The 24,459-nt window shown below is 40.9% G+C and overlaps 3 protein-coding genes across 3 annotated transcripts; 2 read left to right on the top strand and 1 right to left on the bottom strand.

Moving 5' to 3' along the window:
• The first annotated feature begins 1,029 nt into the window (after positions 1 to 1,029).
• On the top strand, positions 1,030 to 5,073 carry agxtb (alanine--glyoxylate and serine--pyruvate aminotransferase b). The gene is made up of 11 exons (XM_073492026.1): positions 1,030 to 1,357; positions 1,901 to 2,093; positions 2,257 to 2,321; positions 2,429 to 2,529; positions 2,623 to 2,693; positions 2,779 to 2,863; positions 2,980 to 3,078; positions 3,243 to 3,312; positions 4,214 to 4,309; positions 4,402 to 4,530; positions 4,789 to 5,073. The coding sequence occupies exons 1-11, from the start codon at positions 1,085 to 1,087 to the stop codon at positions 4,894 to 4,896; spliced, it is 1,290 nt and encodes a 429-aa protein (XP_073348127.1). The 5' UTR covers positions 1,030 to 1,084; the 3' UTR covers positions 4,897 to 5,073.
• An 848-nt stretch (positions 5,074 to 5,921) lies between these two features.
• Positions 5,922 to 10,769, top strand: thap4 (THAP domain containing 4). Its single transcript, XM_073492027.1, has 5 exons — positions 5,922 to 6,031; positions 7,776 to 7,935; positions 8,634 to 8,743; positions 9,352 to 9,455; positions 9,658 to 10,769. The coding sequence occupies exons 1-5, from the start codon at positions 6,007 to 6,009 to the stop codon at positions 9,772 to 9,774; spliced, it is 516 nt and encodes a 171-aa protein (XP_073348128.1). The 5' UTR covers positions 5,922 to 6,006; the 3' UTR covers positions 9,775 to 10,769.
• A 289-nt stretch (positions 10,770 to 11,058) lies between these two features.
• Positions 11,059 to 20,879, bottom strand: bokb (BCL2 family apoptosis regulator BOK b). The gene is made up of 5 exons (XM_073491387.1): positions 20,593 to 20,879; positions 19,794 to 20,130; positions 17,322 to 17,450; positions 13,440 to 13,603; positions 11,059 to 12,185 (listed from the first exon to the last, which is right to left on the bottom strand). Exons 2-5 carry the CDS (start codon positions 20,014 to 20,016, stop codon positions 12,060 to 12,062), a joined length of 642 nt encoding a protein of 213 aa, XP_073347488.1. The 5' UTR covers positions 20,017 to 20,130; positions 20,593 to 20,879; the 3' UTR covers positions 11,059 to 12,059.
• Positions 20,880 to 24,459: the final 3,580 nt, after the last annotated feature.

Here is a 24,459-nt window from a genome sequence, read left to right as displayed (position 1 = left end):
TTTCACATTCTTTTCATTGTAAGGAACCAATCTTGTATTTTTAATTTCACCTGGAAAATGATTTTTTTTAAGGCTTGAATGTACTACACTTTGCACAGATAAAATCACATTGGAGATGTATGTGTGTGTGTGAAGTGCCCATTGTCTCTAACTAAAGTTGAATCATTTTCTATTCTACTCACTTATTCTGAGGGTGAAACTGGACCAATGTGTGACGTTTCATTTGAAAAACATTTGAAACAGTAGTGTGTGTGCGTGTGTGTGTGTTTTGTTTGTGAGTGTGGGGCTGTACATGTGCCTGCCCCCCCTTCCTCCTCTGAGGGAGCAGATTGGCTCCCTGAGAGGAGACTCCTCTTCACAAACCCAATGCTGCTGTGTGACATGTGGCGGCAGACAAAACCAACAAACCACCCACAAACTAACCTAAGCTGGTTCAAGGCTGCCAAGTTCAGGTCTTCACCTCTCTACAAGAGTTCAAGAGTCCTTAAGGTGCTTTAAGGAGTCACAGTAATCAGTCCTGGTGGATCCAGACTGTAACAAAAGTGCCAACACTGCGAGTCTTTGCACTGGAGGCACTTTCTGTAAATGTAAATACAGCCCTGGTAAAGATATTTTGTTTAAAAAGTTTCTTTTTCACATAGATATCAGAAGTCTGGACACTGTATAGGCTGGACCATATATAATAATGCCCATGATTTGTGTTGTATATTTCCACTTAAAGGCTGATCCAAATGGGAAACGTGTCTCGATAACCAGCTGCTCAGACTCTATTTGAGTACTTTACCAGTATTGAAAGTTTCATAAGTTTAAAACTTAAAATGCTGGTGCCATTTACAGAAGTTAACCAAAAATCTACTGTTACAAACACCTTTTCTTATCATTTACTATAATAAGTTGATATGCTACTGTGTCCGTTATTGCCCTGAAGTCAGGGGCAGGGTTGGCAATAAGGGGAGGCACACCGTCCCGTGGCCAACAGGTCAAAGACCTGTTTGTTTTAAATCTTCACCCAAACCTCACAGCCAGGCTCAGTTTCTCCGTCTCACTCGGTGCAGGCTTCTCGGGAACCAGGACAGCAGCCGTGATGCAGCGGGCTTTGTTCAGCCGGAGCGCGCAGCTCGCCCAACAGGCAGCAGTGGCCCTCGACAGTCCGCTGGCGGGGAGGTGCGCGCCCCTGCTGCAGCGACTGGACCGCTCCATGTCCTCCGTCACCATCCCGCCGCCCGCATGCATGCTCAAGCCGCTGGAGGCTCCGCTGCGTTACCTGTTCGGACCGGGACCCTCAAACGTTCCTCCACGCGTCTTAGCCGCAGGGGGCAGGCCGATAATTGGTCACCTGCACCCGGAAATGTATGAGGTAAAGTCGGGCTAGTTGCTTTTTTATATTTCCCTCCAGTTAAGCTTCTTTCAGGTGGAAAAATACTTTTTCTTAACTTTAGTACAGTTTGGAGGCCCAGGTCCATTGAGTGTCAGTAAATCCTAAAATACGCTCTGTGGTAATTTTCCTTTTGCTTAGGTAAAATTGGTAAAGCAATTTTCCCACCACTGAAAGGTTTAATGGGACCAATTTCAAATTAAAAATGCTGTAACCATTCATGTTAATAATTCAATTTTCTGTTATTTTCATACTAAGAAAATATCAATATTTGTATGGGGTCACAGATCAGAACAGTTTGTGCGTAATTGCGCACAGGTCGAGTTCTACCCACCCGCTGAAATCAATATCTGACAAATTTGGCTTAAACTTTACATCACAAACGTAATGTACATACATATATTTGAATATTTCTAAAGTGTTGGGCGGACAAACGTACTCGCTGTCTGGATTCTGTTCAGAGTATATAAACCTAAATTCTTGGAGACGGTGCTGTGGTCATCACGCTTTCATTGTGTTTCATAGATTATGAATGACATCAAAAAAGGGATCCAGTACGCCTTTCAGACAGAGAACAACATGACTATATCTATGAGCGGCTCCGGGCACGCAGCCATGGAGTGTGCTGTGTTCAACACGGTGGAGCCCGGGGAGAGCGTGCTCGTGGCCATCAACGGAATCTGGGGAGAGCGCGTTGCAGAGATCGCAGAAAGAATGGGTACGTATTTACGCGATTTACGCAAGGTTTTACGCACGCATCCACTGGGTCTCCAAAGAAGAGAAACAACTACATATAGCCTGATTGTTCTTTCTTTCTTTCTTTCTTTCTTTCTTTCTTTCTTTCTTTCTTTCTTTCTTTCTTTCTTTCTTTCACTCTTTAGGTGCCAATGTACATAGAATGGTAAAATCACCAGGAGGATATTTCAGCAATAAGGAAATTGAACAGGTAGGCACAATGTCTCTGAAACAGCCCATAGCTGACTCACCCTACAAAAATAATCAGTTACAAGTCAGAGACCATGTCATTAAACTCATTTTCATATATTTCTGTAGGCCGTACAAAAACACAAGCCTGTCCTGTTTTTCCTCACACACGGAGAGTCCTCTGCTGGCCTCTGTCACCCAGTCGATGGAATTGGAGACATCTGCAGAAAGTGAGCCTCGATTTCCCCATAAAATGCGCAGTTTCATGTGTTTACCAAAATATTTTGTCACATTTCTCACTGCTTACTGTCAAACTACCGCAGACATAACTGCCTCTTCCTGGTTGACACAGTTGCATCGCTCGGCGCAGCACCAATTTTTATGGACAAGCAAAGTAAGACACTGATGAAGGACTCAATTCTGTTCACTGCTACCATGAGCTGATGTGTGATATAATCTCCCTGTTATTGTGTCCCCAGATATTGACATCCTGTACACTGGTTCTCAGAAGGCTCTGAACGCACCTCCTGGCACAGCACCCATCTCCTTTAATGAGAGAGCATGGTAAGGAGGGATTCTGTGGTGTGTTTCCATATGCATGATTCCATGCCAACTGCATAAAATCTGAGGCCAACAAGTGACTAAAGCAGGCATCTCTTTGTCTCTGTTACCCCTCACAGCCAAAAGATGTTTAACAGGAAAACAAAACCAGTATCCTACCTCTTTGATATGACACATCTGTCCAATTACTGGGGTTGTGATGGCCAACCAGCCAGGCTGTAAGTGCATTATGATTCCCTTCATACCACCTAAATCTCACTTTAACTGTGATTAACTTTTATAATAATTATTATTATTGTTGTTATTGTTATTGTTATTATTATTAATTTTAAACATCAGTGTTCGGTGAATAAAATTTGATCATGTGTGTTCTCGGCTTTAGATACCACCACACTGGTCCAGTGTCTGGTTTCTTTGCCCTGAGAGAGAGTCTGGCAATTCTTGCTGAGAAGGTAAAGGGACATTTCACCCCTTTTTATAGTTACTTTAGTGAAAGACATTCACAGCCTTTATTTATGTCGTCTTTCCAATTATTTTTGTTAACCAAAAATGTATCAAGGTATCAAATTATATTATGGTCTGTGTACTAAGCACTAGTTAATGTGTAATAAGTCCTTATAATATGCCGATGTTAATAAGACGGTATAAGTGTTATTGTTAAACCTTTACTAAGCTTTTTTTGCTTTATTATGATTAAGACATACTTTATTATGCATTTATTAGCAGTTAAGGTTGCATTAATAGTTGACTTTGCAGAATACATTTGTTTATTATGCTATCAATAACACAAATATTTTTAATCACACAAAATAATGTCAACTACAATGACACTCAGTAGAGTGCTGTGGTCATATTCACAGATACCAGCCACCTGCATATGGCAGATTTTTTTCATCAAGATCCATTCATTACTCCCTGATGAATTCATGAAAATACTGAAAAATCTCACAACGTTAAAGAAAGTGAGAAAAAGTTCCTGGATCCGTCCATTAATCCAGATCTGCTCTAATAAGGACTTGTAAAGGCCTTATTATGTATTAACCCACTCTTATTACAAGGACCTAAATATAAAGCGAAATCCTCTTTATTTCAGCACCTTCTTCAAACACTCTTAATTTTACAGCAGGGAGTTTGGCAGGGGTTCAAATTGTCGGCTGTGGCTCATCATCATTTTTTTCCCCCTTTAGCTAATTACCATTTCTGGGATCGATGTCTACTTCTTTAAAATGGACATATCGCTCTGAATTTGCCTCTCATAGTGCAGTTGTTTTGTGTGAGGTATTGTTGGCGCAGCTCCCGTCTAACTTCATGTCTGATTATCACATACTTCTATTAATCTTTGTCTCCCTCTAGGGGCTCGAGGAGTCCTGGAGGAAACACAAGGAGGTGGCGGCCTACCTGTACAGAGGACTGGAGGACTTGGGCCTCAAGCTCTTCGTCCCTGAACGGGTGAGGCAGACCCTGTAACGGACTGTTTATGTTGCACTATAACTGATACTTCATCCGTGTTGTGACCACTCATTTTGTGACGTGTCATGCAGGATTTGAGGCTTCCCTCCGTCACCACCATCGCCATCCCTGACGGCTATGACTGGAGGGAGTTGCTGACCTACATGATGAAACACCACCAGATGGAGATGACTGGAGGCCTGGGCCCTTCCATCGGCATGGTAAGTTGCTGCTGGTAGTTCAGGCCTGTACAGTGGACAGATTAATGCCTTTACATTGTGCTCATGAGCTAAATTATCATTCCTGTATGGAGAAATGTTTCCATGAGAAATAATAGTCACCTCATTCCCACTGTGACGAGGTGAAATGTAATAACAGGAGCAGCGCCATCAGTTCGGTGTCTTTACAGCGGTCTGAATCATGCTGCTGAGTCACTGCAGGCTCTGATGCACTGTACTTTCCACCTCTCTTTTCATTAGGTGATGAGGATCGGATTGATGGGATACAACTGCGAGAAAACTAACGCTGACATGGCACTGCATGCCCTGGCAGACGCTCTCAAGACCTGCAAAAAGAGCAAGGCTTAAGAGACCAGAACAAACACTTCTGAAAATTGTCTGTGCTTTTGACTGCACAGACTTTATAAAACATAGGCCACAAGCCACTATTGTGTAAGAGTTTTGAAATGAAAAAGCCAATATTGTCATATGGGTCATGCTGAGTGCACTGAAAGATTTCAATAAAGTGTGCTTTATTTTATCAAACTCTTCTCCTGCTTCAATGTGCGGTAACAGCTTCCCAAGACTCCCTGCTCTGATTGTGCCGTCTATAAAAGTACATCTCAATGGAGCCACATTGTTGCAGAGTGACTAATAATTTAGTGACATTTAATCATCTGATTTTATACCAGTTTGATTTATTAGTGGCATGTCCTGTGCATCACACATGTAGGATGAAATAGGCTAGAGGAAGGACCCCAAAACTGCTTTAGCTTTTGAGGTTCCCCTCCTGGATGTAGAACCAAGTACAACAATGTTTGTCATATTCACTAAGGTCTCCCACAAATGAAGTAAATTCTTGCAAAAAACATTTGCCTGCACAATAGGGTTAATCAACATATATTGTTTCACAGCCCATACATGAAGGAAGTGCCAGATAAATATAGGCCAAAGGGATATATCTTACACCTGAGCTTGTGTTATTTCATAATGAAAGCTGTGATTGATCTAAAACTTGGTGTGACAGTGGACAGGGGGGTTACTCTGTGATAGAACAGGGTATTTCCTGTGGTCCCATCACTACAGATAGTATAGGTGTGTGATGTTTTGTGTGTGTATGGAGACAGTAGATGATGCAAATGTCCCTTTGTTTGCATACGAGACAAGCAAAACGCATATACATGTGTCATCTGATTTAATTGTAAGAGAAACTATATTATACTACCACTACTGCTACTATATTGGGAAACCATTCTGTGGAAAACTACATGTACATTTATCCAAGGTTATCTAACAAATAGTGTTTTGCTGTCTTAACTACATTTCCCAAGATTCCTTGCTCTTATTGGACCGGCCGTAAAACTACGTCACACTGGATCAACAACGTGCAGCGCAACTATTAATTTAGTGACGTTTACCTGTTTTCCTTCCGCCAGATTTTATGCATTTCTACTCGTTTGACTGCGCTTTCATTCAGTAATGGCGTGTCCTTTTAACCACACAGGTAGGATTATATTTACATTTTTAATGAAGAGTAAGAAATGTTGAACTAATGTCAACTTGTTAGCTAGCTAGTTCCAATGTCACGGTGACCACAGGCTAACCAACTACCAACTCTGCTCATCAGGTTAGCTCCTTATTAAATATCTAGTAGCTCTTAACGGAATAATGTACATTATATTATGAAAGTCCAAATGTAAAATGTGTCCTTTAGTATCTCCGTGGCCCTTTTTTTTACGTCCAACTCGAGCCTACCGCTGACTGTTGAGTTTTCATTTAAGCTAGCTAGCTGCCAAAACGAAAGTAGCTAACATCAGCTGCCATGACGACAAACACACAGCAGCGGCCGGACATGTTCAGCTGTTTGTGCGCTGAGTCCTCATGTTGCAGTCGGTGCTCGATGCATAAAGGATGCTGTCATAATTGCGTCTTGTTTTAAAGTTCAGATTTTCATAAATGCGATGTACGACAGTCACCTCCCTGTGTGTTTCACAGAAATGTCTTCTTCTAGTTTTTGGTTTTCTCCTTTTCATCATTACTGCCACCTAGAGGTTGACACACTCTGCTGCTTCACAGCCACAGAGAGATGAAAAAGCACCAAACCCTCTGATCTTGTGTTGGTTTTTCAGTGAATAGTGAGTTACTTCATTGTGAGGCAATATTTAGATATAATAATGATAATAATCTTTATTTCTATGGCTTAAAACGCAACATAAAATGCTTTACGTAACAGTCGATGTTAATTATGCGCCACATATCTGGAACAAACTGCAGGTCTGCTCCGACTCTCACCTCTTTTAAATCAAGGCTGAGGACCTTTCTGTTTGCCACTGCCTTTCACTGAAGCAATTTCAAGGCTTGAACTGCACTGTGACTTTTATTCTTTAGTCTTGCCCCTTTAAACCTTTTCTATTTTAGCTTACTTTCCTATTTCCCTACTTGTTTTTAATGTATTTTAATGTAATTTCTATGCCCCTGTGAAGCACTTTGAGTTGCCTTGTGTCTGAATTGTGCTATACAAATAAACTTGCCTTGCCTTAATGATAAAATATAATGACCTCAAAAATTAACAGCACAATGAAACACTTAATGCGTTGAATGAGTCATGATTTTAGTGGGAAATTTTGCATTTATTTTCACTGAAATAAAATCAATAAAAAAGATGTTAATGTGATTTCTACCAACAGGGCAATGTTCCCTTTTGTCTACGAAAAATATGATTTGTAACACCACAGTGCTTCATTTATCCAAAAATAAATGCAGCTCTTGTGATTTGGATTTCGCACAAGGCTGTATTGTGATTTTAGTAATATTTTGATAAATTGTTTTAGCCCTTATTCAGAGTAAAATAAAGGTAAACTGAAATGAAAGAAATGGCAAGATAAAGAATAGGACCACTGTTAGGATAAAAGGTGAAAAAGGGCGTCTCAACACCATTATATTGTAGAAACATGTGTCCTGGTCCTATGACAAGTCAACGTGTCCACTATAAAAACATTTTTGTGTCTAATTTACAACATTTAGTACTCAAAAACTGATCTCCAGTGCCTGTAATGTCAGCTGACTTGTAAATTGTTCTGTCACATGGTATTACCCAAAATATATGTAATTATCTCTTTTTTCTTATTAAATTCAAACTTGCTTCAGATGTAAAGTAATACCAGTGTATTTGTATATACAGTATATATGGCATATTTCCATTTCTCTGTTTTCACAATAATACAGCATAAACTGTTTGTGTGTTTTAGCATCAGTGGAGTTGAACCCAGTCCTCCTCCCTCTGGACTGGCTTCTGGGTGCCTGGGAGTCAGATGAACCTGGTGAAGGCTGTTTTCCGTCCATAAAACCGTTCCACTACACAGAGAAACTGAACTTCAGCCATGTGGGACAACCAGTCATCAACTTCATGTACGTTATTGTGAGCAATCACACTTCACCACCTCCAACCACTCCCTGCATCAATGCTGGGTGTGATTGGAGATGAACTTTGATGCACTTATAACCACACCCAGCAGTAATGTCACAGCAGGTCTCGAGTACATCACTGCAGCAAGGTGAGAAGTTAAACCACTGGAGGTCAGCAAAAGCAAGATTTTCAGGGAGTGTTGCTGTTGGAAAGCTGGTGGAAAAAATACCTCAATGATGTTAGATATATTCATTGAGAGGATGGATCCTTGCTTTTACGTTTTCAAACAAGTCACATGAGCTTCTCTCCAATGATTGAAAGAGTGTGAGTTTGAGAAGAGCTAGGATTTTCTTTACTGTGAGTGTTTTGTGGTCTTTGTCACTCTGTCATGAGTGCATGAGCTCACAAAAGAGGTTTCAAGTCAAGTTTATGATGAATGTACATTGTGCTCAGGACACAGCAGAAACAGTGCAAGCAGAGAAATACCAGACCAGGAAACACTGAGTGTCTGGTATTAAATGTTATTATGGTAAATAGATGCATTAGTCATCCTGAGCCCTAATATAGATGAACTAGATTTGCAATGCTAAATCACTGGTGTGTGCGTCAGTACTAAAGTGAGAACTGCTATTGATTCCTGTCGTTTAGAAACTATGTTGACAGACTTTATCTGATTCCTCACTGTAACTGTCTTTGACAGGTTTAATGCCTTCCACGCAGAGAGCAAGAAGCCAATGCACAGGGAGTGCGGCTTCATACGAATGCAGCCCGGAACAAACAAAGTGGCATTCATCATCGCACAGAACTCAGGTAGTAAGGATGAGGAGAGAAAACGCTAAAATATATGTTTGGTTTAAAAATAACCTCTGAAACTAGAAAATATTTGGGTTATTAATCTACTAGGAAAGATAAGATCAGCTGATTTACATCTCTTCGGTATATTGTGTGTGATGGCCATGAAGCAGATGACAAAGACATGGAAAGAGACATGGTAATCAATGATAGAACAAATTTTGGTCATGGAAAATTTTACTTTTACAATCAGAGATCAGACAGAAAAATGGAACAAGCTACACCCTAAAGATAGACCCTGTAAAATGAACCATTGTTTATTGTTCTTCACCACTGGTCCTCAGGGGGGCGGGGGCCCTATCCTGCATGATTTAGATGTTTCCCTGCTCCAACACACCTGATTCAAATGATCAGCTCGTCATCAAGCTCTGCTGAAGTCTGATAACGACCCATTCATTTGATTCAGGTGTGTTAGGGCAGGAAAACATCTTAATCATGCAGGACAGGGGGCCCAGAGGACCAGGATTGAAGATAAAATAATGAAATATAGATCATTAGTTTCTTACTAGTATAAATTGAAATTAAAATGTGCATGTACTGAGTTTTTTGTGCGTCTTTTTGTGCAGGTTTAGTGGAGATTGAGGAGGGAGAGCTGACAGCACAGCAGCTGAGCCTGCAGAGCCAGGCTGTGGCCAGAATCTCTTTTGCCCGGGAGCCACATGTTCAGCAGGTAAAACTCATCATATTAATTAATCATCATATGCTCGTCATCAATATTAGTTACTTCATGTATTTGCTAAAATCAATTCTGTGTAATATTACTGCCCACAAAACATCAACTCCAGCTTTTCTCTGGAACTTATTTTGATCAATAAAACAACTTCTTTGCTTCTTCTGAGCAATGACCTCGCCTGCTCTTCCCCATCTCTCAGATTTCTAGAGTGTTTCAGCTGCGACCTGATGGCAAGCTGGAGCAGACAGTTTCCATGGCAACAGACAACCAGGAGCTGATGCAGCACTTGCACATCACCTACCGTCGGTCATCTTGACCCAACAGGCTTCTTGAACAAAGAAATGCCTCGGTCAGGGACGATAAAAGTTGCTAAAAAAAAAAGAGCTCGATCAATAATCACAGCTGAGTCAGATCATATGAACAAATATACAGCAATATAATAATATATGAAGTGGTAGAGGAGTTATGGTGCCATATCAGAGTATCTGTGTACTAAAATAATATAACTGAGTAGTGTTTAGGCACTACAACGAGACAAATCCGCCCAGAGTTAATGTCAGTCAAATTAAAAAGATTAAAGGGGCCCTGTGGAGTTCTCTTGTAAACAAACAAAAGTGATGTTTACGTTCTGTTGCCCACCAAAACACATTGCATGTATCCTCGAGGTCTTAAGAAATGCGTCTAGTGCATTTCCTTACTCGGGACATTTTAAACCCTGCGTTATTTATGTCCATGTCTACTAGCTTGCTAGTTTTCTTCTTCCCTGCCTTCTCTGCCACACTGCTGCAAAACTTGGCACATTACCACCACATGCACTGTAGAGCAGTCGAATAGTGTGAGATATCAGCAGCAATGTGTACCAAACAAGATAAATGAAGGGAACACATTCATAGAAAAATGGCTACAAAGTGCTTCAAGAGGGCAAAAACTCCACAGGGAACCTTTTAATCTAAAAACATTAAGACTTCATATTGCACTTTTATTAAGCTGTTACACTTAATGGCCTCAGTTAAGCATGGGTGCTTCCATTATCTTGATAGTTATTGTCTAGTTATTTAATCTTCTAGCTGTAAAGCTTATAAAGCACTGATAAATTATTGTTAAGCACTGTCTTCTTATCTTTACCTGTACTTGCACTATCATAAGACTGAACGCTAAAGTAGCTGCTGTCCTTTTGGATTAAATACACTGAATTTTGAGTGCTTTTTGTGTGTAAAACTCAGTTGTTCTTACACTGGGCCAATAAACGGGACCCCTTGAGACTGTAAACCTATTCTGGTAGTAAAATAAAATTATGAACCTGAAAATGAGCATACGTCTCCTTTTTAAGAGAAAGTTATTTCACCTGTTCTTTGTATTGATATCTTGTTTCTTAGCCTCTTGTTCCATCTTTAAATGTTTTATGTGGTCTACCAGGCTTTCCTCAAACTCCTGTACCCATTAAACCAGAGTGAAGCAGTTTTATTGCCATTTTTGTTTGAGTTACTTTAAGTTCATTGCTTTTAAACTGTCAAGATCGTCTCATAATAAAGCTGCCTGTGTACAAGATCAGTGGGATAAAGTATCATAAAATAATCAACATAATAACAAAGTACATGGGTGAAGATTTTGTCAAGTTTATTATGGATATTTAAAAAAAATGTTCATACACACATTTATAAATTAACACTGTGAAAGTGACAACCATCAAGCATACCACACAATCATCCTTAAGAGCCGTGGTCGTGGCGGCCTTTATACTGCAGTGGCTTCAATCTAAATAAAAAAATAAAATCATAAATAAACTATTTACAGATTAAAAAGGAATCGGTACCTACAAAACCTGGATGCAGTACGTATCATTCCTCTGTCCTCAAGGTCTTTGGCCAAAAATGGGCAAAATTAGACCCAACATTTCTCGGTCAGTGGTGTTTAAATTGCAGCAATAAAGTTAAGTAGGTCACAACATTTTTGGTAAGAGACACTTTTGTGCTTTGGTTAAGTACAATAGTGTGAATTTAACCCATATAGTTGATACCAACTGATATCACTCTTAGCTGTGAAGAGAGACACCTTTGTTTCATCGTCTGATATCTTTTCAGACTCAGAAAACTAACAGGATCCAGCCAGCTGAGCATCAACTGTCATTACACACCTTCATTACTCCTTCAGGGACATTTTCTGAGACAAACATCACATGAAAGCATCAGACAGTTTATCTCAGGAGTGCAAACAGCCTCCTATTGCTCACATTCACTGTCATACATTGCAGTTACAACACTGGAGAAGCACTGGTTGGTGTAAGCAGTATGAAAATGTGTAGAAGAGGTGGAGTGACACAAACTTGTTCCATTGTAATTTATGCTGTTAAATATCACCGTGACTACTCTTTGACTGAAGGGTAATCACTTACAGACTTATCTGACAACACAACATGATGCTGATGAAACATTTGTCGATGGCCATTCAGCAACAGACCGATATCTGCTGACAGGCTCAGTCTCCATCGAGCACAGCGACCACCTCCACTCCATCGTTTATTGACAAGTCTGAGATTTCAATCTCATGTATCCAACAATGATGATGATGATAATGACGACGACGACTCCTGTGTGCGGCTGTTCACGGTTCCTTCATGATGTAGACGTACACTGTAGTGAGGAAGTACTTCAGAGACTCGATGGAAGAGGACAGCCAGCTGTGTTCAGGCGCGAGATCCTTCTTCACCACGCATTTTGAGATCTCCACCTGATAAGAGGACATTTGAATTTTATTAAATTAGACTACAATGAAACATCAAGTATTAATTCTTATACTTTTTTAGCCTAATACATTCCAAATGTTAGTTTTCAGGAAATTCAGGAAAACTGCAGCACTCCAGTGGTGGTTAGAGTGGGAAAGCTGGGTGGCAGACCAGCAGCAGGGCAGCCTGGCAGCAGCCCGCCCTGCAGACAGCCAGCCTGTCTGCCCAGAGACACTCTTGCAGAGAAGAGCGGCTCTGGAGGATGAGCAACCCCGACAGGAGCAGCAGAAGGGCAGGGGGTTTACCCAGGAAACTACAGCTCATAAACCGCCATATCAGAACCGCAAGAAAGACAGAAACAACCAGAGCGACTGAGTGAGTTAACAATTTCAGTCAAGTCAATGAAGCCAACCAATCACAGGCGGAATAGGGCGGGTCGAAGAAGAAGTGCAGCGGGATCCATAATAACGCTCCTGTGGCACACAGTGCACACGGTCTTTCCAAAATTTGCCGCCAAAATTCAAATTTTTAAATGTACTTGACTTGAGGTATATTTTGGCTTTAAAAATAATTTCATGTTTTGATCATTTTGGTGAAATGTATGCCATACTGTATGCTCTGATAAAAGCTTCACACTGAAATAGTCTGTAATGTTGTGAGCCTTCTACTTCACCGAATGTATCATTTCCCTTCATTTTAACCAGTGGGGTGCCGCATTTTCACTTTGCTCTGAGAGAACAAACACACCCCAAATATGTCAGACTAGCATTTAAAAAATAAATCTTATTTAAATCAAGCATAACAAATGGTTAATAAAAATGCTTTTTTTTTGCTGTCTTTTACCCATGAGACGGCCACAGAAACAAATATTACCACTGCAAATCTTTGCCTCAGATCAGCTAACAGGAAGCTACAGAATGTTCAGAAGAGCTTTGTGAGCGAGCCACCATCAGATTTTATGTAACTACACTAACTCGGACTCGGAGCTTATGAAAGCAAACCCAGCTCTGATCCATAAACAAGATAACAAGATAAATTAGTCATCTAGCTTCAGCAAAAGCATGTAGAACACAGAAATGTCGCCAGTGTTTTTCCCCTCTTGCCGTCTCAAATATCAAATAGTTTAAATGTCATGTTTCCCCCAAAATGTCACAGGGACACTAATCCCACAGCGGCATTTATCATATAGAAATCAAAGGGAAAATACGCTTTAAACATTATCACAAACACCTTCTACATGTCTAAGAGCAGTCTCTTACCCATCCTCCTCGTCTCTTCAGCCAGGGGACGAGAAACTTGCGGACGAACTGGCCCAGACTGTCCACTATGATGTGAATGGTGGTCGGATGGCCTTGTCTGACACAATCCACTGCCAGGGCTCCGGCTACTGCATACATGGCTACCACCTTACCCCACGTTATACCTACAGCCAGAAAAACAGACATTTCATGTCTTTATTAAGGTCTATAGAAAGATTTACAAGCCCTGATGCTCATCATTAATGTGTTGCTAAAGCCAACAAAATGTTGCTGTTAAACACACAGTAACTTCTGCCGCTTGGGGTCTCAATCAAAACAATGAAACAAAAGACGGAGTTTGATGATGCCATGTAGTAATGGGGGATCATAGCAGGCGTTTCCTTCATTGTTAAACAACCACCATTGCCAGTGAAGTTTTATTCACGTTACGTTTAGTCACCTTTGCCAACTTCGTCACTCTCTGACATATTATCTGATGTTTCCCAGGAAGTCAAAGTGACAGGCAACCAAACAAGATGAACTGTGGTTCCAGGATATTTTTCGTATTCTTGTATGATTGCAAAGTGAATATCCTAAAAGATTCAACAAGACGTCTCAAGACGGCGTCAAACTTGTTGCAGCTCCTTCTGACTTTAAGACCTGTACATACGAACAGGAATTTGTGACATCACTACTAGTTTAGAGCCAATCATGGTCCAGCATACAACTTACACAAATATGTTGCTAAATCTTGAAACCTCCAGAGCACACACACGGAGAATAGACTGTTCAGTGAAGTAGGCGACATCAACTGTTAAACTGTTTAACTTTGGAAGCGAACAATAGGGTTGGACCAATTAACAGACTGGTCTCACCCATGTCCCACCCACAACATTATCTGATTGGTTACACATCAGGAGTAATAGCCCATCAAAACGTAATATTCTGAATCTGCAAAGTGACGGTGAAATGTGGTGGAGTTAAATGTTGTGGCGTGTCACTTTCACTGTGAATGTACGTATATCGGTTCCAAACATGGGTTATCAGCCTCCTTGATTACTAATGATCAGCATCTGCCGCCCCCCAAAAAAACGCCAATCAGTTGATCCCTAATTTGCATATTCATTGACTCTAGTTTTATCAATGAAGGAGAAGAAGAAGATGTTTAAGTTTAAGAAAAATCATATTAGATACAAATAAGTCAAAGCTGAGAATTTAATACGTCTGGAGTGGATCAGCAGCTTCACCAACTCCAGCGGATGTTGATTTTGTCTTGCAGTCACGGAGCACTTGTTTGATAAGTGAGAAGCAAAAATCACACTTTATTCTGAAAACCCTAATCAATCCTCAAGCCTCCACGGTGGCAGAATTTCCCGTCTGGAATCGATAAACTGCCACATCTATCCCAGCATAAACACTCCTTTCCTGTCCTCATGACACTAACACCGATCTCCTCGATGGTTTCTCCCCTTCCTCAAAGCCTGTTACATATTCTGTGACCTGACGCGACGCATGTGGGGCAGTCGGTGGACCTTGTACTGAAATAAACTGTAAATACAAGGTTTAAGTCAACAAACCGGTGCATTTGTGTTAATGCAGCTGATAACACGTCTTACAGCGCCGGCTGTAAATCAAAGAGGGTGAGACTGTGTTGCCTTTGCTGCAAGGTGGGTGAACGATGACGCAGTTTTTGCTGTGCGTCAACAGGCTCTGAAAATGATTTCGTCTCCACCACAAGAGTCATAAAGATGAAAAAATCTGTCCTCGTTTCTAGCTAAACAATCCGCTCTGATAATTAAGGGCATCCGGCCATTTCTAGGCACAGTTTCCAGGGCAGCGGGGATTGTTATAACGACCGCCAGTGATGGAGTGCAGGGCCTAATGGCATTAGCCTCCTTAGACCGGCTTGCACTTTCATGACTGTTTCTCAGAGCTGACCCACAGCGTCTGACTGAGGCTATAAGGAGCTAGAGTTCTGGGCAAGCTTAAATGAGATAACCGTCCACGGAAGCTGTCAGAGTACGTCACGTCTCACTCCCTACAGAGAAGCAGGCCAAGAATAGATGTAAGATTGTCAGGGATAAAGCTGGAGGAGAGGAGGGCGGAAAGAGAAAGAACAGGAGTGGGAGGCAGGCAAAGATAGATAGGACAGACAAGCCATGTTGATTTTACTGAGGGAGACCACAGTACAGATGGCCACTTCCAAAAAAAGTATACATAACATTCCTTTGTGGTCTCTAGATTCATGTAAAGCACTTGGAGACATAATTAGGAATGACAAAAAGCCAAGCAGGAAAAACAAACTTAGATGCTCTTTTCTATTTATATCCAGGTTTTAACCCGTCCCAGAAGGCTAGGGCAGCCCGGGTTCACCGCTTTGTTATTCTACAGGAGGAATCCCACGCTGTTTCCAAAAACTGCATCCCCGTGACGTCAAAAAAAGCACAAGTTTTTTCCAGAGCACAGGCATGAAAATTATATTCAGTCAGTCCGTGTTTGATCCTTCCTGGGAATGTGCCAGTTTGCAGTCGTGCATCACACCGCGGTCAGACCATCTAATCTTCCCCGGAGGCTCACACAAAAGGACATAAAGTTGGCCTTTTTATTTGGATGCTTCAAAATGTCAGCGCCGCTTTGAAAAGTGTACAAAGCACATCTGTTGTCAAGACAACGTAGGACAAGGCCAAGAGCCAGCACAAACAAGAACAGACTAAAAAGGGTCTTAACACTTGTCAGGTCAGGTCGTGACCTAGCTGGACTGACAAAACCAAAGTCTTCTCTCAAGTCCAAGAATAAAGAAGAGAATAAACATTTAACCAGAAACCATTTTATGCTCATTCTGTTCTGTTATTCACTCAGGACAGGCCATCAGTTTTAAATGTGACATGAACATGATATCACGTGGCTATTCTGTAGTATGGTGAAGTAACTGTATCACTACTACTAACCCTGATATCAGACCAACTACTACCCTCGGATATTATAGCCATAAGTCGTAAATACAAACCACCTAGTGTGTTGCACTTTCCGTCACCTTCCATAGTCTGCTGCACATCAGGATACATCTTTACACGACATCACTGTCCCAGTCTGCAAAAACAATTTCCTAAAAACTCCTAATGTGCTTGGTCACAGCACAGGACCACAAGGAGCCGAGACAACATGCAACGAAGTCCAAAAACCTAGAAGAAGACATTAACCCTGATTCGTTATCAAGAGTGGCGATCAGACAGCCTGATGTATTTGTATAGCACAATATCTACATCAATGTTTATGTTCTTATTAATTAAACTGGCAAAGGACAAGTTCTTCAATATGCTTTCACGCCTCCATTATAGATTTAATGGATGAATCAACCAACATTTCGTCGTGTTTCGCTGGTGGTTGCTACACTGAGAAAAGAGCAAACAGTCCAGTTGTCATTGTGACAGAGGTGCCAACAATAATACCACTGAGAAACTCTGGTGTGTTTGCCATACGATGCAGAGATTCAAGACTAAAAGTAAGGAATAATATTCTCCTTTAATCCACCGTTTGATCCAAACCTCCAAGCTACCAACCGATCCATGCCATCCATTTAGGAAACACCATTATGTCTAAACTTAGTGACTCCAGATAGCTGTAGGAGCAATTATGTGTTAGATGAAGTCTCACTCCACCTACGTATGATTCACACCCTCTCACTCTCTCTGAAAGGCACGTCCGAGCCAAAAGAGCCTGATGGAAACTACAGAGGCACACCTGTTTAATCACAGGCACTGCCTTCATCAGGAGCCTGAGACACTGAGGAAGTGTAAATCACTTCGTGCGCTGGCGGAGGACTACATGTTTGGTTTCTCCCTCGGGTAACATACATTATCATCATCATCATCATCATCATCTACGTCAGCAGCAGCCGTGTACCTGTTGAGAAGATCTCTGTTGCCACCCCGATGAAGGCATCTGAAACCATGCTCTCCATGGCAACAGAAATGTTGAGCTGCCGCGCCACGTTCCTGTACAAGCTGGGCTGTATACTCTCCAGTTCATCGCCTACGTAACAGACCAAAAAAAGAGAGAGAAGCATCAGAAGTCTGCTCGAGGTATCACAGTTAACCTGAATGAAAGAGACAGAAACAAAAACACAGATCATACAAACTATCATATCGTTCAACTATTCAACTGATGCAGAGTATTTATTCTGTTGGAGAGCTGTCAGGATGTTAGGGTACATCATGTACTTCTCTGCTGGCATCTCTTAAAAAGACGCCGGGCACTTAAGCTCCCATCTTCACGCCCCTCATGCTCATCATAGCATAAAATATACAATATTTAGTCCATTTAAAGAGTCAACTCTGGAGAGTTACTCAGTCGAGTTTCTTAGGTTCCAGCTCTGTTGACTCATCTCTGTCGTCAGCTCTCCTTTTATCTAACGTAGATTTGAAAGCAGCAACTCTTTGGTTTTTAGGCCCAAGTGCAGTGATCATATCAGTGTCACACCAGTCAGCTCTCAGTGACTTCCTGCTTAAGCCACATTACATATTGAGAAGTACACCAATTGCTTTGAAGGTAATCAATCTATCAATCTGTGTCGGGTCGCAGAGCGTTTCATTTCCAGTAAGCAGAACTTAAAGCAACATTATGTAACTTTTTTTATCTTAAAATAACAGCTACAAAATCATGCTGATGGTGCAGTGTCTTGTAATAGGGTGAATGATGTCTCTGTCTCAGCCTATCACTTGTTTCTACACTATGTAACTTCAGTGAGAGGGTTGGATCACAGCGTTACATACATGTTTATGTCAAAATACAAGTTTTCAACACATATTATTGTTATGACGTAATGAGTTTTGTTTGTAGTCTGCACCTACGTCTGACAAATTGTTACGGACCTGCGATTTCTACATAATGTTGCTTTAAGTTTTTAATTTTGAAACCTTGAAAAGAAGATTTACGTTTCATCTTAACATGCTCTTGGAAACAGACACAATAAGCTTTCTTTTGAGAGTTTGTTGTTTTTGGCTCTCACTAACAATTGATCATTTATCCTAAGGTTTTGTTTTCATCCATGTCCATTTGTTGATTAGATTGTTGGTTTGTCAGCAGGGTTACAAAAAAACAACTGAACACATTTCCACGGGACTTGGATGCAAGATGGGTCTCGGCCCAGAATAGACCCTGTTAACTTTTGGTGTGGATCCGGATGAAGGAATTTTTTTCTCACTCTCTTTAAAAAGGTGCTATTTGTAAGCAAAGTTGATTTTTGAGTCTCATTCCCAACTCATCAAATAATGACGCTTTGGGATTGTCGGATTGGTCAGCTGCCATCCCAAAGCTCTGAGTTGGGAAACCCAGAGCGTCACTATTTGACAAGTTGGGAGTAAGAGTGAGACAGGACAAGCTCAAGTTTGTTTAAGCAGCTAAGGGTGGTCTTAATTCTAGAGGGGCTGTCAAGTTTGATACTGGATTAAGCTTGACTGATTAAATCTGAGGTATGCGCTCTACTGAGTGTCATTCTAGTCCACACAGGGGGCTCTCTTTTAATTTCCATCAGTTTGTTAGTTTCTAGCTTATCTCAAATCTGTGTCAACATATTTTTGCTGGCATCTGATGAAAAGTTAAGCCGTAATTAGTTTCTGGCACAAATTTGGATCCAGCTGAGGAATTTTCCAGGATTTTATATTATACGAGATGGCGACAGTATCAATAAATGCCACGCCATATTTTCTCATGAACTGCTGCCTTTACAAACATGACAAACATCTGGCTCATTTATTCCATCACTGTCCATCACTTGGTGTATTTTGAGACCCAAACGGAAAATACAGAGCATCCACAGCAGACTAAAAATGTCCTTTCTATCTTTGTCTGTCTAGTAAATACGAAGTTGAGGTTTAAGACACAGACAACAGCAACATCCTCTGTGGTCTCTCTACTGTCGATACGTGCTACAAAAAGATCATTTTACTTCCTTTTTATCTCGTTGTTTTAATTTCTTGTTCTCATAAACCCCCTTTTAGCATCTGACATGACTATTATGCTACTTGCATCAGACAGCTGTTTCATCTTTCCCTATCAAATGAAATAAATAATAAAGTTTGAGACTCTGCAGCCTTTGACAGGGCCTGCACTCTCACAAGACATTTCTAGTTTAAAGAATTATGTTTTAATCATGTTTATGTCGACCTTTATGTTAAGTATTAGGACTGAAATAGTACAGAAACTGTAATGTGGCCACTTCAGCTTACTCGAGCTATCCTCCGCTGAATATACAAGGTTCAAAGTACACAAGGAAATAATGATCATGCCCTTGAATGTGTGCATATGTTGCTAGAAGATGTGATTTTGCCCCACAAAGTCCCTCGTTTAACTGATGTTTGTTCAGGTTTCTCTTACCAAGACAGAGAAGAACCATAGAGACCTCAGTGAGCGCTGCGTTTGAGGGAGAGAGGTTGAGTTCAGCTTTGGACCATCCCAGTCCAGTCTGGTTGAGCCTGGACAGTATGTAGTCCCTGCACAAGGCTTTGGACTGGGACACCAGCTCCTTCTCAGACAACGAGCGGTCAAACACATCCAGGACCTCTGCAGCGAACACAGAGGACCGCCGCAGGACCTCCATGTCCTCCTGCAGGGGATCTGGGTCAGTGAGCTGTCTGACCTCTTGGGATCAGCGAAGTCTCGGTGTGTCCTCTCTTTATCCCAGAGGAGCCAAGTTTAACACCGAGGACAAAATCTGCAGGGAGAGAAAATCCTTAGTTAGAGGCAGCTTGAGCAAAATGGTCAGTATTTATCTTGAAAGGTGCTTGAGCAGCTTCAGTGATTAAATTAACAACCATCCCTGCTGTCCATACATACTTTGGGTATATAAAAGACACCCGGAGTCTAAAACTGAGCAGGAACTTACATAAGAATATGATGGAGGCGTTATTGTTGTGAGTCACATGGTGGGATAGTCAAGATATTGCTACACTTCTTGGATTATGCAACAGCAAGCTGATACCACAAGATGACAAGGGGAATATATATTTTGTGTTTGTTTTTTTGTTTTGTTTTTTGCTGCTAGGACAGAAACAGTCTTATCGTGATTTCAGATTAAAAAATGCATCCGTTTTTCAGTGCAGCATGAAGTCGCCTGATAAAGAGTAGAGTATTATAAAGATTTAATAAAGATCTAGGCAGAAAGAGCCACGCTTACCTTCAACGGCGTGTCCACATTGAGATGTCCTCTCCAATCAATTAATTAATTAATTAATCAGGGAACCTGTCAGTGTGTTTGAGGTGTTTCCAAGCCGGAAAATTGTTTTTTTTTAAAAACAGCCCGAAAGTCTCTCCTCTCAAAAGAAGCGTTTCCTGACCATCAAGAAAACCCACAAAAGGCGAAGATGTGTCTCATGTCTCATGTCCAGGGGAGACCATGGTGTGCTGCTCGGTCCACTTGTTTCCCCGCGAATCACCGACTGAGCCGCGGGACGCAGCTGGAGGACGCCTACCTGTTGTTCCACCTTCCCGTGGACGCGTTGGTTTCACTGTGAGGGGAAGCCCGGAGGAGGAGTTAGACGCCTGCTTACCAAGAAAAAAAACCTCTCTACGGCAGGCAGAGGGAGACAAATCAACCGCAGCTGCATGTCCATTCACAAATCTGGGCAGATTGACCTCACCAGACATTTTCTTCCACTAAAGCTTTACTTTAAAGTGTGTGGTGATGTTGTCCAATCTGACGTGTGACTAATTAAATTGGGGTTTCCCCAGTACAGGTGTAGCCAACAAGGGTGTCACTCCACAGCTGATAAGGTTTATGTAAGTGTTCCCTGCTGAGGCAAAAGGTGACACACCTTTAATCCCGTTCAGAGCAGGTATATATAGGTGAGGTCTCTGCTCTACAGCTCAGAGATGAGGTTATGTTGTGTGATATTTAAATGTTAACTTTTTATTAGCAGGCCTATATCAAGATACAGTGAAGTCAGAGCCAAAGCTTGTTTTTAAACAAAGAAAACAGGCCAGTCAGAGGAGACAGGCTGTGTTTACAGGGGAGGACTCAGCCTGTCTGAGGGGCAGGGGCAACACAAAGACAAGAGGGCACCAAGTGCATCCAGTGGGGCACCAAGCAAGCAGGAAGTTTCTAATCCGTACTTAGATAACTTCTATGTTGTCACGAGTAACATTACGCAATGGTTTCTGACCGCGGTGAAGTTAGTTTTAGGCTGGATATTGGACAGACATTCACTCCGGAGACACCCAGCGGCGTCTCTTTCTCAGTTTCAGCCAGTGTTGGCAGCAGGAGGACGGTTAGCTGCCTCCCAGAGCCTCGTGCTGCGCTGGAGGCTGATTCAGGGACCATCAATAAATGACCCTATTGTTTGTTTGATTTACACAAAAACAATGTTTCTTCATGCTGACTTGATGATATTAGTGAAAATTGTGATTTAAAAAACTTATAGTAAACTGATTTTATGTAGCACACTTATTTTGATTGCTAATGTGTTATGTATTTATTTAGCAAAAATATTTTTATAAGACAGTGGCTTTTTTTTCAATGGCTTCCATGTCATGTGACCCAGTGACTCCAAACCAATGCTGAATTGTATTAGTGAATGGGACAAATAAGACACACAGACCCTTGTAAGCCTGCATAAGCTGCTTATAAACATTAATAAGACTATATAAGTGTTAATAATAGCATAATAAATACATTTGTTGTTAGATTATAATACATTTATTAGCCCTCACAAGAAATGTGTTAAAAGTTTATAGAGCAATTAAGAAAGTTAATAAAAGTCTGTATTTGCTCACACATAAGATAAGAAAAAATCAGATGATTAAATGTGTCAGAAAACACAAAAAACAATAAAAATGTATATAACATAATTTGGAAAAATTGTGCCAAATGTCAACAAAAAACACAAAATAAACAAAAAAAAATCAATAGACGATGATCCAATAAAAATATAGAAAAATATTTAAAAAATGAATACAAGGAAAAAGAAAAAAACGTACAAGAAAAAAATAGACTTCATGAATTAAACTTGATGATGGTTTTCTTTTAAACAGAGACTACACAGATGCAGATGGCCGAAGATGGGCGAGGACTCAGTCCAGGTAACAAATCAAACATTTATCATTTGATTTCCCTCTTGTCTGTTGAGCTCTTTTGTTGTAGTTAACTGTTTGGCCTCTAAGTGTCGCTGTTACGCACTTGAGATCATTTTGAACTTTTCTGAGTTGGTGTGACATTTTTCTCAAAACCAGGCGCAGACTCAGCCCAACAGCACTAAATAAATACAACACGATGACATTTGGAAGTGGTGCAGATAATAATTTGATTTATCATGGAGTGATTTATAAACAAAATCAAATTACAAAAAATGTTTTACTGCTGCTATGTTATAAAGAACATTTTATTTTATAATGACCTTTAGCAGTTTGTCCACAAGCTTGTCTGTGAAAGAAACCCACCACAGTGTTTTATTTTTATTATTGTTGTTGTTGTTGTTGTTGAAAATAAAGTAAAAATAAACATGTTTGTGTTCACTGTGAATAAAATCAATGAGGTTAAACCCAGAATCTCTTTATTGGATGGTCCATTATTTAAGTTGGATCTTAAAGGCCGATTAGCTGCTGATATTTCTCCATAAAATTGAACTGCTATAATTAATCATTAACTGTAAAGTGTCTGATTGAATGAAGCTCAAAACAGTCGTGTTACTACAAGACAAAAACAGGCCCCGTTTGTTTTTTCCTCTCGGAGACGTTTCAGTCATTAGCATGTTAGAGGGTGAGTTTCAAAGGAAAGCGTGGCTGGAGGAGAAAACCTCGCCCCCCTTTTGAGTCAGCGTTCATTTGTTCAAATGAGAAACCCGAACTGTTAAACAGGATCACAGCTGACCCTGTTTCATGGCTGTCAGATCCAGAGTGTATAACAGTTGTCAGTAAAGGTTGGATTACAGTTATTGTCATGTTTTTGACCCGATAGCTTGTCAAGAAATGGATGTAACACAGCGAGCAAGCACAGTCTTTATCTGATAACACACCACTAGGAATCCTGTTTTGTCTCGGAGTGATACTTGTCAGATTCCAAATACGTCAGTGTCAGCAAGAATGCAAAAGATGAATTTATGATCTTTGGTGATATTGTATTTGGCCACCTTAAGTTTCACGAACTCCTCACAGGGAGAAAAGCTCGTCCACATTCCTCCCATCCCGGTCACAGTCTTTTTGACACTCTCCCCTCCGGCAGGAGGCTGCGGTCCATCAGGACCAAAACCTCCCGCCACATGAACAGTTTCTTCCCCTTTGCAGTTGGGATCCTTAACAAGTCCCGGGACCCCCACCCCCACTGACACTGAAACTGACACTGACTCTTGCACTCTGGCACTCAAACTCATCACCGCCCTTGATATCTTTGCATTACATTAATGCAGAATTTGTACATCTTCTATTTTTAATATTTTTTAAAAAAATATTTTTTCTTTTTAATATTTATTATAGTCACTGTTTGTTTAATGTTTATTGTCTTCAATGTATGCACCTTATTCACCTAGACAAATTCCTTGTTGGTGTAAAATCCTTCTTGGCAATAAATCTGTTTCTGATTCTGATTCTGATTCTGATTCTGCACATCCATTCATTCTGTCTCATCCTGAGGAATCTCTCCTGTCTCTTTCTTTCCAATTGGCTAATTGGGGACGACCGGTGTGTCTCGAGGCTGCTGTCCCCTCTCTGGTTGTGCAGACAGTCCACAGACAATGTTATGCTGTTCAGTTTTTTTGTTACTTATGGGATAAATCATGCTACTGAGCCAAACCTAAGATGAAGTCGATGTTAAACTGTCACAAGACTAAGTTAGAACAGGGAGCATGTTGTAGTGTGCAGTAATGTGGCAGCTATGAAAAACAGCTGACTGTGCGGTCGGAGACAATGACACCAAGTCGCACATTCACAAACATGTCCGTGTGCAAAATGCTGACATGTTTGAGTCATGCTTTGTTGTTTTCTGCACATTTTTTGTGAACAAACAGGAATTATTGTGTTAAAATCCAGTGTACAGTAAGAAAACTTTTTTTTA

This window comes from Pagrus major, chromosome 21 (assembly GCF_040436345.1).
Source record: "Pagrus major chromosome 21, Pma_NU_1.0".
Classification (NCBI taxonomy): Eukaryota; Metazoa; Chordata; class Actinopteri; order Spariformes; family Sparidae; genus Pagrus; species Pagrus major.
This window is presented reverse-complemented; position numbering and strand designations above follow the sequence as displayed.